The 19,260-nt window shown below is 37.7% G+C and overlaps 1 protein-coding gene across 6 annotated transcripts in view; it reads left to right on the forward strand.

The window, feature by feature from the left end:
* GABRG2 (gamma-aminobutyric acid type A receptor subunit gamma2) overlaps positions 1–19,260 on the forward strand; it is an 87,039-nt gene that overhangs the window by 27,600 nt on the left and 40,179 nt on the right. For 5 of the 6 annotated variants that reach the window (XM_054717039.1, XM_008147644.3, XM_008147645.3 and 2 more), the window contains exons 2-6: positions 3,445–3,596; positions 5,143–5,210; positions 8,801–9,021; positions 12,134–12,216; positions 15,271–15,408. In XM_054717039.1, the coding sequence (XP_054573014.1) occupies positions 3,445–3,596; positions 5,143–5,210; positions 8,801–9,021; positions 12,134–12,216; positions 15,271–15,408 (662 nt within the window). The remainder of the gene's footprint in view (positions 1–3,444; positions 3,597–5,142; positions 5,211–8,800; positions 9,022–12,133; positions 12,217–15,270; positions 15,409–19,260) is intronic. The other variant, XM_054717041.1, reaches the window with a different exon arrangement.

Here is a 19,260-nt window from a genome sequence, read left to right on the forward strand (position 1 = left end):
CCGTTTAGGCCCGATCCTAGGATTGGGCCTAAACGGGCAGTCGGAGATCCCTCGAGGGGTCCCAGATTGGAGAGGGTGCAGGCTGGGCTGAGGGACACACCCCTCTCCATGCATGAATTTCGTGCACTGAGCCTCTAGTAATAATAATAATGATAATACACCTGTTTTCAAAACTATGTGTCAAGCATCATGCTAAGCATTAATAACCTTATACCAAAATTCAATATAAACTCTAGTATTAACGTTATTTTCAAATGAGAATGTTTCATCCTAGCTGGTTTGGCTCAGTGGATAGAATGTTGGCCTGCAGACCAAAGGGCCCTGGGTTCGATTCAGGTCAAAGACAGGTACCTTGGTTGCAGATTCCTCTCCAGCCCAGTTCCTGGTCAGGGCTCATGCGGAGGCAACCAATTGATGTGTTTCTCTCACATCAATGTTTCTCTCTGTCTTTCCCTCTCTCTTTTACTCTCCCTAAAAATCACTGGAAAAAATATCCTCAGTTGAAGATTAACAAAAAAATAAATTAAATTAAATAAAACGAGAAGGCTTGTTTAGCTAGGTTAAATAATTTGCCCAATGGCATAAAAATAGTGACAGAGGCAAGACATGAATCCTATAAACAGACCTGGTAATTTCTCAATCCCAAGTATATGTCCTTAGTTTCTCCACTCTGTTTAACCACTCTGTGGCTAAGTTGGTTTCCTGAAGTCTGAAAAAAAAATCCCATCACTGACACTTTTAAATGCAATCAATTTAAGTATTGTTCTGGCATCCAATAGGTGATAATATTAAGAGAATTACTGGTGCAATTCTGGAAAGTTGCATTCCTTCTAAGCAAGTATCCCTTATCTTTTCTTTTGATGTATTTTTCCTCCTAGTTGACCTGATAATAGCAATGTCAGTAAAACAGCACGTTGAGACTTAGATCATTTCTTAGTATGAAGCAGTGTTATAAACAAGCAAACCATACTATATATGTCACCTTCCCTTGGAGAAACTTTAATAGGGTGTATTTATCAGAGAGAGAGAGAGAGAGAGAGAGAGAGAGAGAGAGAGAGAGAGAGAGAGAGAGAGACAAAGAATGAGGGATAATTTATTAAAGGCCCTATTGCATGACCAAATCAAACAGGAGTAAAATTCCATTATAATGACATCTAATGGGACAAATATATTCTTTTCCCCGGTGATTTATTGAAAGGATTTAAAATTTTCTTAGACAGTTTTTTTCTTATTAAACTAGTAAGATTTAGGTCATAGGATTAGAGTTCCATTAGGCAGAGTTCACAGTCCTCTGGAGAAATGATGAATTGAGGCCCAAGAGGGATTTTCCTGGCAAGAGAACTGGTCTCTGCTAGTTGGAGCTTGTCCAGACCTTCATATCCTCTATAGGTATGCTATGAAATTCACATTTTGTTTAAAGTTCCTAAGCTACTAAAGTGCAAGATGTAAAATACAGGCTATGTTAGGTGTTATGCAGATGTGTGACTCAGATTGTTTCCTTTTCATAAAGCTTTAAAAGAATATAAAAAGAGATCACTTGCTTACTAGGTTGATTTATGCCAGTTATTACTCTTAAAACATCATCTCCCTGTCCTGGCTGGTGTGGCTCAGTTGGTTGAGCATCTTCCCATACATCAAACGGTCACGGGTTCAATTCCCAGTCAGGGCACATACCCAGGTTGTGGGTTTGATCCCTGGTCAGGAGGCAACCAATTGACGTTTCTCTCTCATATCAATGTTTCTCTCTTTTTCTCCCTCTCCCTTCTCTCTCTAAAATCAATAAAGATGTATTTAAAAATAATAAAAACTTCATCTCCCTTACTCATTCTCAAACCACATTAATTACTTATCAGCTTTCTTCTACCATATTCAATCATCTATCTATCCACCCATCTACTTATCTCCAAGCTACATATATAAAACACAGCCATATATATGACTATGACTTGAAGAAAGGTGATAAATATGGTTTGAAAAAATATATATATATATACACACACAAACTGAGTGGCCAGATTATGATGATCTCTGAACACATAATAATCTGGCCACTCAGTATATATATATTAGAGTCCCGTTGCATGAATTCATGCATGGGTGGGGTCCGGCCAGCCTGGCCAGGGGGAGGGGACATGGGTGGTTGGCCAGCCTGCCTGCTGGTCGAACTCCTGGTTAAGGGGACAATTTGCATATTAGCCTTTTATTATATAGGATATACACTGAGTGGCCAGATTATTATGCTTTCAGAGATCATAATAATCTGGCCACTCATATATATATATATATATCTTTTTCATTCATAGTAATGTGGCAGTGATTTATTTTCTAACAAGATCCAATCTATACCATAAATATTTGGGGGGGAAAAACTGATGATGGGGTGGGAAATTTTATATTTTACATTTGTAATTTTTTTCACAATAAATCATAGGAAGTACCTATATTCACTGAGTGCTGATAAAAATGAAAATGGCAGCTTTTGCAAGGTTTTGCATTGCCCCTAGATCTGGAAAATACAATTATCTTGTGTGTGTGGGGGGGGGGGGGCACGGTGAGGGGAAATGGAACTTGGAGCAGTGGAGAGACAAGCTTAGAAATTCCTCTCCAAAGTCAGCCTTAGCTTCTGGCCTAATCGTGGGGCATTTTGGGGGCATAGAAAACTGAGTCAGGATATTATGTGGCTTTCTGATCACTCAAAATAGGTAATTTCATATCTACAATTATAGTACAATAAGCAATAGTATGAGTTTCCAGCTAAGGAACTTTTGCTGTAGTAAAAGATGGTTTAAAGTCTGCGACTACATTTTCTTTCATAGTCCCAGGTTCTTAACAATCAAAGATAAATGAACCGCCCTTGCCTTCAGTGCAAGTGAGGAGAAAAAATGCACATACACACACCCTGGGGGAGGAAAAGGCAGCAAGCCTGAGCTCTCCTTGGTAGTTCAATTGAGGAGCGAGAGGCTCATCTGGCGGTTTGTGGGAGTGAATCTAATTATCAGTCTCTTACTTTCATTAATAGGTTGAAGCAAGTTAACTTCTCAAAGGAAAAAGAAGTAGACATTATGCCTGAATTCTTAGACTACATTATGATTGTTTAAGCATCACTTTCACAAAAATTGTGTGTGGGGTTTTATCCATCCTTCATAAGGCTGGGCAGGTGGGCTAAAAGAACCACTATGGAAAAGGCAAAAACTGGTAAACATAGTCTACTACTTAGAGATGGGAGGGCAGAGCATTCTGCAAAATGAAAGAGTTCACTTTTATAAATTATAATGTACATCTGTGCAGTTCAATTATCTAGGTGAATCCTCAGGTGAAAATTTTCACTCTAATCCATTTTAATGTATTCCTATAACCTAGCATCATTTCTCTTTTTCCACCAAAGGTAAAAGTTAATTTGGGTATAGTCTATATGTTTTTAACCAATATTTTTTGTTTTCTTAGCCTTACTAGCCAAAAATCTGATGATGACTATGAAGATTATGCTTCTAACAAAACATGGGTCTTGACACCAAAAGTTCCTGAGGGTGATGTCACTATTATCTTAAACAACCTCCTAGAAGGATATGACAATAAACTCCGACCTGATATAGGAGGTATGTTGAAGTCTTTTTTTACCGTGGTGTGGATAGAAACTCATAAATATGCCTACCACATTAGAAGACAACACCGGCATATTTCAATAACCAGAATTATTTAAATGAAACCTTCACATGTTATAAAAATAGATTATAGATAGATAGATAGATAGATAGATAGATAGATAGATAGATAGATAGATAGATAGCATTCTGGCTTGAGTATAGAATGGGCATTGATAAGTTCAAATGAGGAAAGATGATTTTCAAGTGAGACTTGAGAGCTAGAAATTCAATTTTTGCTAGATATCCTAGACAAAGGCTGTTGAAGAAAAGTGACAAGTTCTTTATGAAGAGACATCAGAAAAACAAAAACAACAAGAATATTGTGATAAAGGAAGGATATACTTGTTACCTATTGCTGTGTAACAAACAACCACAAATTCTCAATAGCAAATTACAATAGGCATTTTCTCAGCACCTGTTAGGGGTGGTGATTGAATGTAAGCCAACTGGGGCTGTTCATTAAGGAAATCTGTACTCTCTCTTATTTTACTCCTGGAACCAGCACACTAGCTAGGAGTATTCTTCTCATGATAATAGCAAGAGCAAGAGAGAAAGTAGAAGCTCATAGGGCTTAAATGCTTGTGGTTAGAACTAGCACACCCACTGTTGTCTATATATTGTTAGCCAAACCAAATCAGATAGTCAAGCCCAAAGTTTGGAGGAGAGAAGTAGCCTCAATGAGTTGACAGCAAGGTTGTAGATACAGGGACTAGCAAAGAATTCAATCCACCACTGAGAATTAGGGCACACTTTCAAGGAAAGTGGATAAAAATGAGACACATGTTGAATTGAGGCCAGGAATGATAATATGAATCCTTGTTCATTAAATGTGAAATGAAAATGGGGCATATGCATTTGCATTTAGTCATAAATGTAACACTTCATAATTTTTAATATCAGTCTTCTTTGACAAATAGGTGTGTATTGGGTTTCCATATGGTTTCCTCATATTATTTGATGAGTCACAGAATCCATGAAGTCACTGCAGAAGATTGATTTAGTGTTGGCTAGAGGCATATTTGGATAAAGCAGTCATAAATGGAACCAACAGGTTCAATTATTCCAAAACAATTCACAATACTTGTTGCTCTTTATATTTACTTCATGTTTCTCATGCATATTTTTCTAGGTCACTAAGTAGTTATTTTTATCTATATGGGGCAAATCAGGTAATAATGCCCAAAGAGAGCTTGAAGGGAAAATGGTAAAATTCAGGATATCTGAAGGGAAAAAAAAGAAAATCTGAGGAGTTTTCCTTATTTGTTCATCTTTACATAGACTTGAAAGGATAACCAGTTTTGAAACTCTACTATGCTTAGTTATAGCATTTACATGCTAAATGGAGATATTTAGTTGAAAACAGAGTCATTTAAAAGAAGAGAATTAGTCACTGGCACCAAATTAGTTGTAAATAAATCACTTCTAAAATGGCAAAGTAAATGTATTTCTAGAATAGCACAGATTAAAATACTGTACTTCTCTGTGGTTTTCTTTACAGTGAAGCCAACATTAATTCACACAGACATGTATGTGAATAGCATCGGTCCAGTGAATGCTATCAATATGGTAAGTTTCTAATAGTTTGTCTGTATTATTAGCATACTAAAGGGCCCATGTGGTATGATGAAAATAGCAATAAATATGCCAACAAAAAAATTCAGAAGGGGGAATCTTTCAATTTTTATCTTTTTCAACATAAGAATAATTTTAATAATTTGTTATGATAATTAAATGTAATCATAGGTATAAAATTAATTTGTGTAAAATCTTATATTTAAAATTCAGTAATTGTTTACTTGGTAAGTACTGCTTACTACAAAATACAATATAGGGCTCCACTATTTTTTAGAATAGTGTTGGTGTGGAGAAGGCATAGTTTGCTTCAAATAAGAACTATTTCTCAGAGGAAATAATTGATTAGATGTAACAATAAATGTAAGTTATTATTATATAACACTTTCTATCCATATCTGAAATGAGAAACTAAATTGGAGTCTATAGTATAACAACATTATATAATCCTATCTAATAAAAGAGTAATATGCAAATTGACTGTCACACCAAGACACAAGATGGCCATGCCCATGTGGACAAAGATGGCTGCCCCCATATGGACACAAGATGGCCGCCACAAGATGGCCGCCACAAGATGGCCTGCAGGGGAGGGCAGTTGTGAAAAGTTAGGGGAGACCAGGCCAGCAGAGGAGGGCAGTTGGGGGAGACCAGGTCAGCAAGGAAGGGCAGTTGGGGGGGACCCAGGCCTGCAGGGGAGGGCAGTTGGAGGGGACCCCGGCCTGAAGGGGAGGGCAGTTAGGGGGGACCAGACCTGCAGGGGAGGGGAGTTGGGGGGGACCAGACCTGCAGGGGAGGGGAGTTGGGGGGGACCATGCCTGCAGGGGAATGCAGTTGTGGGCGATCAGGCAAGCAGGGAGGGCAGTTAGGGGTGACGGGGCCAGCAGAAGAGGGCAGTTGGGAGAGACCAGGTCAGCATGGGAGGGCAGTTGGGTGGGACCAGGACTGCAGGAGAGGGCAATTGGGGGGGCAGGCCTGCAAGGGAGAACAGTTGGGGGGAACCAGGCCTGCAGGGGAGAGCAGTTGGGGGAGACCAGATCAGCATGGGAGGGAAGTTAGGTGGAACCAGGACTGCAGGAGAGGGAAATTGGGGGGGGGGGGCAAGCCTGCAGGGGAGAGCAGGGGAGGACAGTTGGGTGGGACCCAGGCCTGCAGGGGAGGGCAGTTCGGGTGGACCTGCCCTCCCCTGCAGGCCTGGGGGGGACCAAGACTACAGGAGAGGGAAATTGGGGGGGGGGTGCAAGCCTGCAGGGGAGAGCAGGGGAGGACAGTTGGGTGGGACCCAGGCCTGCAGGGGAGGGCAGTTGTGGGCAATCAGGCCAGCAGGGAGGGCAGTTGGGGGGGACCAGGCCTGCAGGGAAGGGCAGTTGGTGGAGACCAGGCCTGCAGGGGAGGGCAGTTCGGCGGGACCAGGCCAGCAGGGGAGGGCAGTTGTGGGCGATCAGGCCAGCAGGGAGGACAGTTGGGGGGGACCAGGCCTGCAGGGTAGGGCAGTTTGGGGGACCAGGCCTGCAGGGGAGGGCAGTTCGGCAGGACCAGGCCTGCAGGGAGGGCAGTTGTGGGCAATCATGCCAGCAGGGAGAGCAGTTGGGGGGGACCAGGCCTGCAGGGGAGGCCAGTTGGGGGGGACCAGGCCAGCCGGGGAGGGCAGTTCGGGGGGGACCAGGCCAGCTGGAGGGCAGTTGGGGGGGACCAGGCCTGCATGGGAGGGTAGTTGTGGGTGACCAGGCCAGCAGGGGAGGGCAGTTGGTGGAGACCAGGCCTGCAAGGGAGGGCAGTTCGGGTGGACCAGGCCAGCAGGGGAGGGCAGTTGGGGGGGACTAGGCCTGCTGGATAGGGCAGTTGGGGGGACCAGGCCTGCAGGGCAGGGCAGTTGGCAGCCAGCAGTCCTGGATTGTGGGATCGGGCCTAAATGGATGGTTGGACATCCCTCAAGGTGTCCCAGATTGGAGAGGGTGCAGGCAGGGCTGGGGGACACCCCTCACCCCGTGCACAAATTTCGTGCACCGGGCCTCTAGTATAACATAACATCATATACTAAGACCTTAAAATAGTGTTACCAAGCTAGCAATTAGTACACTCTATTGAGTCAGAGATATGAGAAACTTTCATTGCTCTCATAATTCACAAAAATAAGCTTACTTATTTAACCATTAGACAAATTCCAACATATTTCTTCTTTCCAACTAAAAATCATAGAATATTTAGCATTTTGATGCAAACTAAAAATCTAAGAAGAAGAAGAAGAAGGCATAGAACTTTTACTTTCCAGAATACTAGTCCCCAGAGCTACTGGTTTGAATAATCTTAAAGCTCTTATTTTTAATTTTCCTTATTTATTTTATATGTGTTTTGCCAAAGTGTACATCAGAAATTGTTTAATTACTCTACTTACTGGCACATCATTAATTCGTTGACAAAGAATTTTACTAGCAAGGTTCCCTTCTCATTATGTGTAGACTGCAAATATGGAATTAAGTGGAGAACCAAGTGGCATGTCTTAGCCCAGTGGAAATGTAGTCAAGTGCAATGAGGTGTGGCAGCAGGAGGTACTAGGAAATAATACAGAACAGTATGGATGAGGCAAAGTAATGATAGTCAAACTAGAATTTGGGTGTTCTGATGCTAGGCCTCATTCATGGTCTGAATTCACATCATATTTAATTCTCTTTGATTACAGTCAATCACTTGCCACTTTGGTGGTATGCCCTTGAGGGTAATCATTGTGGACTAATTAATCACCACAGCAATTTGGCATTTTGAGAATATGCTTTGTGATAGAGATTAGTAAAGTGTTAAAAATTATTTGGAATTGGTTCATTTCTTCTTGTTTGGGGGAAAAGACAACAACTATAATAGTTTTGTGTTTGGTTTTTTTAAAGGTTGCCTTGTACATTGTATTGGTGTTTGCTACCTGCCAGACACACTGTAAAGCACTCAATGTGTGCTCTCTTTTTCTGTCCTCACACTACCTAGCAAGATAGATTCTTTAGGGTCCCCATATTATGATGATGTGACCGAGGCTCCACAGCTCCAGTTTAGGACTGTTTTAAGTATTCTTCACTTTCACACTACAGCAGTGGTTCTCAACCCAGGCTATTGTCTTCACTGAGACATTTAGCAATGTCTAGAGGTTTGTGTTTTTTGTTTTGTTGTTACAAGTTGGTGGGTGAGGTTTGTGTTGGTGCTACTGGCATCTAGTGAGTAGAGGCGAGGTATGCTACTATCTTAAAATACACAAGACAGCCCCCACAACAAAAAAAATAGATAGCCTGAATAACATGAGAAACTCTGCTCTATCAACACCAAATGCAAACAAACGTACCAGAGCTCTGATCTTTTGCCAGAATTCATTTAGACCAGTCTTTATTTATTTATTTATTTATTTTTCATAAAAATATCAACTTTTCTACAAAAGATAGTGAGTCTCCTTAGCAAAGTCTTTGCTTTCTTTTGGACTATTCAAAGCCAAAGTGTAGCTCAAAATAGTAATGAGAACAAAGATGGCAAATAACAAAAAAATGCTCTACAATATAACCCTACTGTATTACAAATATTGTGTTTCATCTTTTTCTTTGTAACAGGAATATACAATTGATATATTTTTTGCCCAAACATGGTATGACAGACGTTTGAAATTTAACAGCACCATTAAAGTTCTCCGATTGAATAGCAACATGGTGGGGAAAATCTGGATTCCAGACACTTTCTTCAGAAATTCAAAAAAGGCTGATGCACATTGGATAACCACCCCCAACAGGATGCTGAGAATTTGGAATGATGGTCGAGTGCTCTACACCTTAAGGTATTCTTTAAAAAAGGAGTAATTGCTGAGAATAAAACAAAGATCAACCACACTCTCCTTGAGACCAAACACACACACACACACACACACACACACACACACACACACAAAACATCAAGCCAACATCAGAGTTGCCATGTTTGAACAAAATAGTATTTGGCAGTACAAAATTAGTTTTCTTTCTGTTGTCAGTAAGCTTTTTCAAAGGACTAGGAATGGGTGAAACTTATTTTCTCTGACTGATGTGAGAACTCTTTTTTTCCTCACAAGCACATGCAATTTTCCTTGCCTTTGTAAGATCACCTGATTTTTGCATCAATCTTGGCTTTTGTGTGTGTGTCCTGCTACTTTAAAATATGGAAACTAAAACATAGTCATCCTTGGGACTACCAGTTGTTATGCTTGGAAATGTCTCCGTTTCCAAGGAAACTGTTGCAAAAGAAGATTTATTTTTTTTTATGCAGAAGTCTCCTGTATGTCTTTCTCTTTTTAGCTACACAATGGCAAGTACCTAGAATGAATTCCATCTCCCAGCACCAACTCCCCACTACACTGGTAGGCTGTTTGAATTAATTTACTGGCTATTTTGAAAGACATCTTTAGGGAAAACTTGGAGCTTTTTTTATTTTCTGAAGTTAAACATTAAGTAAAATTTGGGAGGTTTTCTATGCCATTATCTTAGCATATTATACTTAGATGTATTTAAAATAATTCTATTCATATTTTTTTTCATTGGTGAGCATATATTACAAAACAATATAATTGAGAAGTACATAGGCTTAAAAATTAGAAAAACCTGGCTTCAGTTCCTAGCTCTATAGCATACTATCTATATGTACTAGGGCAACTCTTCAGAATTTCTATGTATAGGACTTGGTGGCAGCAATCTGTAGCATGTGTCTTAGTGCTAAATAGAAGATATGTCTCAAAGCCTTATTTGTACAGTAAGTTTGATGCTTTTAGTTGGTTACATTTTTATTTAGAGTATTTAGGTAGGAAATAATGGGGATTATTGGGAAAGAAGGCATAACCACCCTACAACACACTACCCATCCAACTGAGCAAACTCTTACATTTAATTTCTTTGATTTCTATAAAATAGAGCCAATGATTCTGATCTTATGGAGTTGTTAGAAGGACTAAATGGGGTGATAAGGAAAGTGCTTAGACTCTGATATATAGTAAGCACAGCAGATACTAAATTTATTCATAAATATTTTTAGTAAAAGATATAAATATGATTCTTCTAGGTCTTAGTATCCTAGAACTTTTAGCTTCCAAATGATTCATGTTAAATGCCCTTGTGACATATACGTAATGCCTTACATAATAGTCAACATACAAAATAAAATACTTTAAAATGGCCTCAAACCTTTTATATCAGTTATATCAGTTTAACAGAGTTGATCACTAGGAAAAAATGGCTACAAGTATAGAAGAAAGTCATCATATATATTTTGAATTCATCATGAGTTTTATTAAATTAGAGATACAACAATGACTGTAATTAGAATCTAGTGAAAATCAAAGTTTGATAAATAAGGGTTTGGTCTAGCTTTTGAAGTATTAAGTGACACTATCTCAACTTCCTTTATATTCTCATAACAGTAGAATCATTTTTCTTACTTCCCTTGATTTGCAAAATCAATATACAATTTTTAATTATGGAAACCATCACTCATAAAATTCAAAGTTTGAATGAGTTGCCAATCTATGCTGATATGATTTTATTCTTGTTCTTATCTATAATGTGTTATGAATGTGTGTGTGCATAGATATATGTGTATGTATTTATCTTTGTTTCTGCAAATGATCTATATTGTTTTCAATTTTAATAATTCTAGTTTAATTTGGAGACATTATACTAAATATATCAAATTTAATTAAAGTTTTACATATGACTAAAACTAATCTTTTCTTTGAAAGAGCATATAATTATTGAGTGACAATTATTAAAACCTCTAGCTTTGGAGACACATCATAATCTTGGGTTCAGATCTCAACTGCGCCACTAGCTTTGTGACTTCAGGCAAGTTCAAAGAAAATAAAGCTATAATAATGCTTATTAAATGATAGAACAATTCACCTTTACCCCATGCCATATAAACAATTAATGGCTCAATGATTATCAGTTATATTTCAAGATCAGTAATTGCTCTATTATACTATAGAAAAATAAAATCTCACAAATTAAAAAGCATGCTAAACTGCAAAATCTTTTAAATTAACAAATGATCATAAAATAACATTTTTATTACTTCAAGGTTGATATCATTTTAAGAAATATAGCTAACAAATGTGAAATTTAAAATATCAATCCATCACTAGTACAATTTTAGAATATGTTCATACTTTCTCCTAAAGTGATCAAAACATCTGAACACCTTTAAATTTTCTCCCTCCTAAAGTTCCAGCCCATTGAGATCTACTATATGTTTAATAAGTATTCCCAGATGTAAACTATTTGAAACTCATTGGCAGACATATTTCTTGTATGTCTGTGTATATTTATTCAACATTGCCTTTTTACCATTAGACATTTTTCTACTTTATAAAACCCTAGTTAATGGCGTCATGGTGTCCCATTGTAAAATGCGTAATACCCTACTGTGAAACAGGTATTTTAAAACTCACATGTAGTAATTTAATGCTAACAGCTAACAAGCACTTACAAACAGAAGGTTCTGCTTTAATTAGCAGATAAGATCTGAGAATTATCAGCATTCATTTATATGCAAACAGTAAATGAACTTAAGTTCTTAAAACATTTTGTTCTGTTAAATTAAATATAGTCACTGAACAATTTCATGTGTGCAATTAATTTGCCAAAAAAAAAATATTGTGATATTAGGGTTTGAAAAAAATGGAGGTGGGGTCAATGAGAACCTACTGTTCAGTTTGTGAAAATGAAGGGATCACATTAAGTCTTAAATGCTATTCAGCTGGACTCGGTGGATTTCTTCATTGAGAATCATCTTGTGTTATCCATAAGAATGTGAGATATACTCCCCAGGAATAAAGATGAAGAATGGTAATTAGAAACTGTGCTAAAGTACATTTTTAAAACTATGTCTAAAATATTTTTAGTTATCTTTCATGTATTTCTGTTTAGGTTGACGATTGATGCTGAGTGCCAATTACAGTTGCACAATTTTCCAATGGATGAACACTCCTGCCCCTTGGAGTTCTCCAGTTGTAAGTAACACTCATTCTGTAGTCTGTATCTCCTCTCACCAATAGTCTAATTGCATTGTCAATTAATTGGGAGATTTACAGAAAATACAAAATTGTGTCAAGCGATGTTGTTTTCTCTGAAGATTTTGACAGTTTCTTTCATCATAATACCAGCTTGGTCCTATTAGTGTGATTCTTGCAGAAAAGGGTCTAATTTATCAGGAGTTACAAATAAGTTTCATTGATTTATAAACTTTTAATAAGTTGGCAGTGGTTAATAGGATTTCTTAGTTGAGAAGAATTGTAAAACCAGGCCTATGCTGAATAGAAAGGGGTAATGGTGGATTATGCATCTCCCTCCCTCCATGGGCCCAGGAGAAGAGTAGCAGCACATTTGTTACTTATTTTCTCCCTTACCTGTCAGGATGCAGAGATCCAACAGTGTGGTTTGCACATTCCAATTCTGTATACCTGTTAAAGACAACAAAATTAATAATTACCTCCCCCTCCTGGAGTTGTAGTAATACCTAGAACTAGGTATCCACCAGTGAGTAAAAGACTGATTATGGTCATTCCATAGGTCCAGTTCAAATTCCAACTCTATCACCATAGACTTGAGCAAATTATTAAATCTCTCAGTCAGTGAGTCCACATTCCCAGGTACCCAACAGAGATTATAAGACCTGCCCAGCACAATACTCTTTTGTTTGTAAAATGCTTGGTATGCTATCTCAATACACAAGATTCAATAAAAAGCTCTATTATTTTTCTTAATTATTATTACCATAATCAGATAGTAGACTATAGTAAAAAGATCCACGATGATTCTAGCACAAATTACATTAAGCTTTAGTAACCTTCACATATTTCCTGCCTGAATTAAAAACAAATATTTGTCTCACCACTTGTTCAGCAAATGTGTTAGGTTGTTCACTTCCTCCTTTTATTGATCTGCCAACTGTACATATAAAGCAATGAAAACTGATTATGAATTTTAATTTTTTATTTTCATAAATATAATTTCCCAGCCAGGGATTGAAGGAGACTCCTAAGAGCCAATTAAATCATAATAACCATCATTTTAAAAAATCAGTGATGAGAGAACCCATCATTAGTTTATCATTACATCAATTCCAGATGGAAGTAAAGGAAAAATATCACTGTATCTTATATAATAAAAGCCTAATATGCTAAGTGTCCAGTCGTCCAGTTGTCCATTCAACCAATCAAAGAGTAATATGCTAATGAAATGCTAAGGCCGCTCAACCACTCGCTATGATGTGCACTGACCACCAGGGGGCAGACAGTCGACCAGTCGCTATAACGTGCACTGACCACCAGGAGGCAGACGCTCCGACTGGTAGGTTAGCTTGCTGCTGGGGTCCAGCAGATCAGGACTGAGCGAGATGGGCTGGACATGCACTGGAGCACTCCCGTGGTCCCTCCCGAGTTGGCCAACCTCCCACATCACTCCCCGGCCCCAATCGTGCACCTGTGGGGTCCCTCAGCCTGGCATGCATCCTCTCACAATCTGGGACCCCTCAGTGGATATCAGAGAGCCGGTTTTGGCCCAATCCCGCAGGCCAGGCCAAGAGTGCACGAATTCATGCACCGGGCCTCTAGTATCATATAAACAGGGTTGTGCAAAAATATATTTATAGTTGTTCATATAAAAATACAATAATTAATAAATAAGAATATAAGAATAACCTCTGCCTTTTGATACTCACAACTGTAAACCCACTTTTGTCCCACACTATATTTAGAAAAGGTTTCATTATAAAACTTATTTCATATATTTTACTTCATCCAAGAATGGAATATTTTTAAGTGAAAGCTTCCCCAAGCTTTAGGAGATTAGATTTATTTTCCTTTGATCTTTCAACTGGGATTACTCCTGAATCAGCTAAAGCTTAAGAACTGGTGATTTCTGTGCCATTACGTCACCAATTGTCAACCGTCTTCTGAACCCAAACACAACTTAATATTACTTATTGCTGTCAAAAATTAAATCATAATTACATTCTCCAGAGGAAGTTCCCTAATATCCTCATTATTTTCCTCAGTTTCCAGCACATCCTGCCTCCCACCCCTGCTCCATCAGGGGATACTGCTTTCTCTTTTCCTTCTTCTTAATTAATAAATACACAACAGTCACAGAGTTGGACCAAAAGAAAAGAAAATGAAGAAAAGGAAGACACAAAGAATTTTATGCTAAGTAGTGAATCAGCCTCCATAATCAAGACTCATCTTTCCATAGCATTATTAGTAGACAAATAGTTGAGGTGCTTTCTAATATTTTAAATCTCTCTCTATGTAACTAATTTTTACTTGAAAGAGTTTACTGTATCATTTACTTAATAGTAATGTTTATCCATTAAATATACATTGATAATCAATTTCATGAAATAAGTATTATCAAAACCACCATAAGGAAGCAAATGATTTGGAAAAAAAATTAAGAAACTTGTCTAGGGTATTGGGCAAGGAAATGGTACTGATAGTCATTGCATTATCATTATAGATTTCTGTGTATATTAAAATGAAATCCCCCCAAAAATGAGAGAGAGAATAATTAATGTAAATGTTGAGGTTATTTTTCCCCACCACCTTCTACTAAGGGTGCATGCTCTGGAGAGGAACTTAAGGCTGCTCTTCTCTCAATATTTTCTGTTTCTGCATGACTCTCAAAATTTTGCCCTGGTTGAGTCCCCTTCATGCTGAAACAATATCTTACATATGTACTATCTATTTGTACTGCTCACTTATTACATCTTACCCCAATGTAGACTGCACATATAGTATATATTAAACCATGTATAGTATATCTGCTATGCAATTTAAGTGACTTTCAGGGAAGATTTTAACCTCATAATTTTTAAATCTAACTTCCCATTAGGATAGGATGTCATTGTATTTATTTTCTCTACGGTGAGGCTCTTTAGTCCAGGGTTCTCATTAAGTCATAATTTTATCTCTCTCAGCACATTCCTTGGTGTCTTGTTCCTGGAAGGTGGTTGCTACATATGTTCATTTATAATCATTTTAAACATGTGCTTTCCCACCTCTTGGCAGACGGCTATCCACGGGAAGAAATTGTCTATCAATGGAAGCGTAACTCTGTTGAAGTGGGTGACACAAGATCTTGGAGGCTTTATCAATTTTCATTTGTTGGACTGAGAAATACCACAGACGTAGTGAAGACAACTTCTGGTAAGATGCATTTACACAGAATTCTAAATGACCCTTTAAGAGCTAAAATTCTTTTGTATATGATCCAGAAGGCTTTTCAGTAGCTGTCTACAGGTGATATTCAGAAAATTAAAATCTTTTAATTTACTAGAGAAAATTATAATTGGTATTCTTGTATAATAGAATATATACATATAAATGGATTATTTCAATCCAAAGCAAATTGAATTCAAATTGGATTAGTAAATTATTTGCTTACTTTATTTAAGCAAGAATAAGCAGCGATTATTTTAAAAATATATTTATTAGGTACAGATATAATGCTTCTTTTAAGAAATGTTTCATAACAGATTGAAATAGAAGCATCTAAAGTAATTGCACAGAAAGAAATCAATTGTGCAAAAATGTAGAAAAGTGACCATGGAGAATATGGACTAATTCTCCATTCAATAAGTTAATCTTTTGAACTGACTCCATCATTGGTGCATCAAATAGGTCTGTGTTCAAACCCCAACTCCATCATTTACCAGCTGTTGATATTGAGAAAATTATTGAAATTCTCAGGGCATCAGTTTTCCCAGATAACCAATGTGAACAAAAAGAGCTGTACCACAGGCTTACTATGTGTAGGAGGAAAATAGTAAAATGCTTCCAATTTCATATATAAACCTTGTGTTCCCAGATTAACATTTATTAAGACATGTCTTTCCATAAGTTGAGCTGTTTTCTGTTGATTTACTCACATATACCTGATTTCCCCCCCCCAACACCCAACCTGGAATTTGTAAGACACAGTGACACAGTTTTGTGCCGACTTATGGGGAATAAGGCCTTGGTCTTTTGTACAGAAGCAAATTTAAGGCCTATACAAAAATGGAAATTTAAGATTCTACCTTCATAAAAACCAACCTCAAATTCAAAGAGCTATCTGGCCCTCACATTGTTATTGGCATTTTCAGACTTTTCCTAAATACTCTTTTATTTTGAAAAAGAACCTGAATGAGGGTTAAAGAAATGCTCAAATACGTATTTTTAAAAGGGGCCTTCTACTCCATTATTCACTAAAAACCCTGACCATCAAGTACTAGAACAGTGTTTCATTTGGTGCCAAAAAAAGATTCAGGATTGCCTTGGAAGTAAAATATTCCATCTGTGGAAGGAAGAACATGTGTAAAAATAATCTCCAAGTCTGCACACTTCCAGAATGTGAAATTGAACATCAAGTTCTGTTGTATATTCATATCTATAGTTATTTCAGCACCCTAAAACAGAACCCGCAAAGTCATGACTAGCCAATCTTTTGTTCAGTCATTTGAGCTCAGGGTTGCATTAAAACCAGAAGGTGATGAGGAAGGGGTTGGCTTATATCACAGGGCCTAACATCATCTCCTTCCCACTGTCTCATATTGAGGACGATCTAGAGTATTTACTGTCTCTTAAGAGATGCTGCCAGAAGAAAGTGATCCACTTACTGAAAGCAGAGCAAGAAACATCATCCAGGTGTCACAAAGCTATTAATCTTCCTAGGAAAATCAAAGCAAAACTGCATTCATATCAGATTTGATACTGAGTAGCATCGTCTAATTGATCACTTCTACTCAATGCAAATTTTAATATGGTAGTTAGCCTTTGCATTGGTCTTCTTGTCCATTCCCTGCTCTTACTGGTTTGTATTTTGTGGGCAGTCCTATTACAGTTGCCTCTGTGAAGAGGGCTGAACTGAAACTGAACACCAATGTTGAGAGGCAGCCCGATTCTTGTGATGGTTGATTTTGTAATGACTGGAATTTTCCACATGCTCTTTTGATGCCTGATGTCATTCCTGTCTTCAAGCGTAGCTCCATAATTAGTTAACATCTACAAAGTTATGTTAACAACTTTCTTGGAATATCAGATTTCTAGTTCTAGTCCTTTTTCATCTTAGCCATTATTGCAATATGGTTTTCAACTAGACTTATATGAGATGTTTTCCTATAAGCGCCTCTGTGGAAATATTGCTTAAACTGGTACTTAGCTTACTGTAGGGGATTTCTAACCTTCAGTCATTCAAGCCTACCTTTCATGATTTTGTTAAGCCAAGTGACTCTACTGCTGGTTCCTTAGTATTTTTTTTTAAATGGATTCATTGTTTTTAGTTATAAGATTTTTAAAGAAAAGTTCATATTAGGGCCATAATTATAAACTAGAAGCATTTTATGTAAATAGAAATTTGTATCAAAATTTCATAAAAAACAAATGTTTTTATATTATTTAAAATGTTCTTAAATGTTAAGTGCATATATATTTGTGTTCCCCAGACTCTGAATATGTTGAAAAAGAAACAGAAAGAGAGGTATTAGAAAAAAACAGGAAAATGCAGCTACTATGAAAGTAAAAACATACTTGATGTAAACAGGACAGAGAGAGCATTTCATAGGAAATAACTTTCTCACCATGGAGACAACCCATGCACCCACCACCCAGATCATCTCCTACCACCAGCTGATCTGTATCACACTTGATTAAAACATTGCCTTGGTGACAGTATGATAAAACTTGAAGAATACCTTTAATCCACAGTCAATACATCAAAACAGATTCTGGGTCCATAATTTCTTCTCCAAATCATCATGTCTTCCTGGTTAGTCTATATCTGGAAATAGTGAGCCAGGCACGAACACTAAAAGAGTCATGTCTCTGCCTCCCACACCTAATGAATCATGAAGGCACTTATGAAATATCTTGTGTAACTGTCCTCTTTTTAGTTGCCATCGCCACTGTCTTAGTTCACGATGTCGTCTGTTATCATCTGGACTGCGTTGGTAGCCTATTAGGTCCGTCCCTGTTTTCAGTCTCTTCTACAAGCTATTGTTTACTCATTAACCATAAAAGCTAGCACGTACTGAGTACTAACGACATGCATCATAGCAAGCATTTTACATAAATGACTTACTTTAATTCTCATAATTACAGTCATAGTTACTATCAACACTGAGAGTAACACTGTGGGTGAGGAAACTGAGATGTCTAGGGGTTCAATGAGCAGGGATCATTATGAAAGATAGGATATAAATTCAAGAGGCTTATTGGCAGACTCAGGCTCTTAATCCCTACACTATGTTACCTCCCACCATGGCCCAGGTCGTCTGAAGCACAACTTGCATCTTGTCTCAAGAATTCAGTACATTCCATGAAGCACAAGCTATTGTTCATAATATGTGAGCACCTGATCTCAAGAACTTCCCAGCTTTGTTTTCTATAATTTGCCAGCATGTGATAAAACTAATCTGTTATGTTTTCTTGAATATAACTAGCCAATCTCACTGAATCTCAGCCTCCTTTCTCTTTCAAATGGTTTCTCCACTCATCCCCTTCTTCTTTGTGACTTTAAGGTTTAAATAAGCAGCACCTCCTCAGTGAGGCCTTCACTGACGCTATCACCAAAACAAAGTAAAACAATTTTTAAGAATGTGCACCCTTGAAGTCAGGCAGCTCACGTTTGAATAATGGCTTGTATACATGATTTAATATAATTTAGTTCAATAATATTGCTGGGTTGCTCTGAGGATTAAGTAAGGTACTCCATTAAAATGCTGAAAACTCTGTCTAGCACATACAACTGACTCAGTATATGAAAGGCATTATCATCATCATCATTATCCCATTAATTCCCCTCACAGCATTTTCACCCACCATATGAAATCACAATTTCTGCTTAATGTTGCTGGGCATTCATTTTTCTCCTTTTCTACCTCCTCACTCCAATAAATTGCAAACTTCAATACAGAAGCCTTTCAATAATTACCTTGGTATTTATGATGCTTTTAGCATGGTAGCTTGCCTAGAGTTGTTAATTAGTAGGTAAATAGAACTGATTGTTTATGATAACTATAT

The sequence above is a fragment of the Eptesicus fuscus genome, chromosome 6, assembly GCF_027574615.1.
Source record: "Eptesicus fuscus isolate TK198812 chromosome 6, DD_ASM_mEF_20220401, whole genome shotgun sequence".
Taxonomy (NCBI): Eukaryota; Metazoa; Chordata; class Mammalia; order Chiroptera; family Vespertilionidae; genus Eptesicus; species Eptesicus fuscus.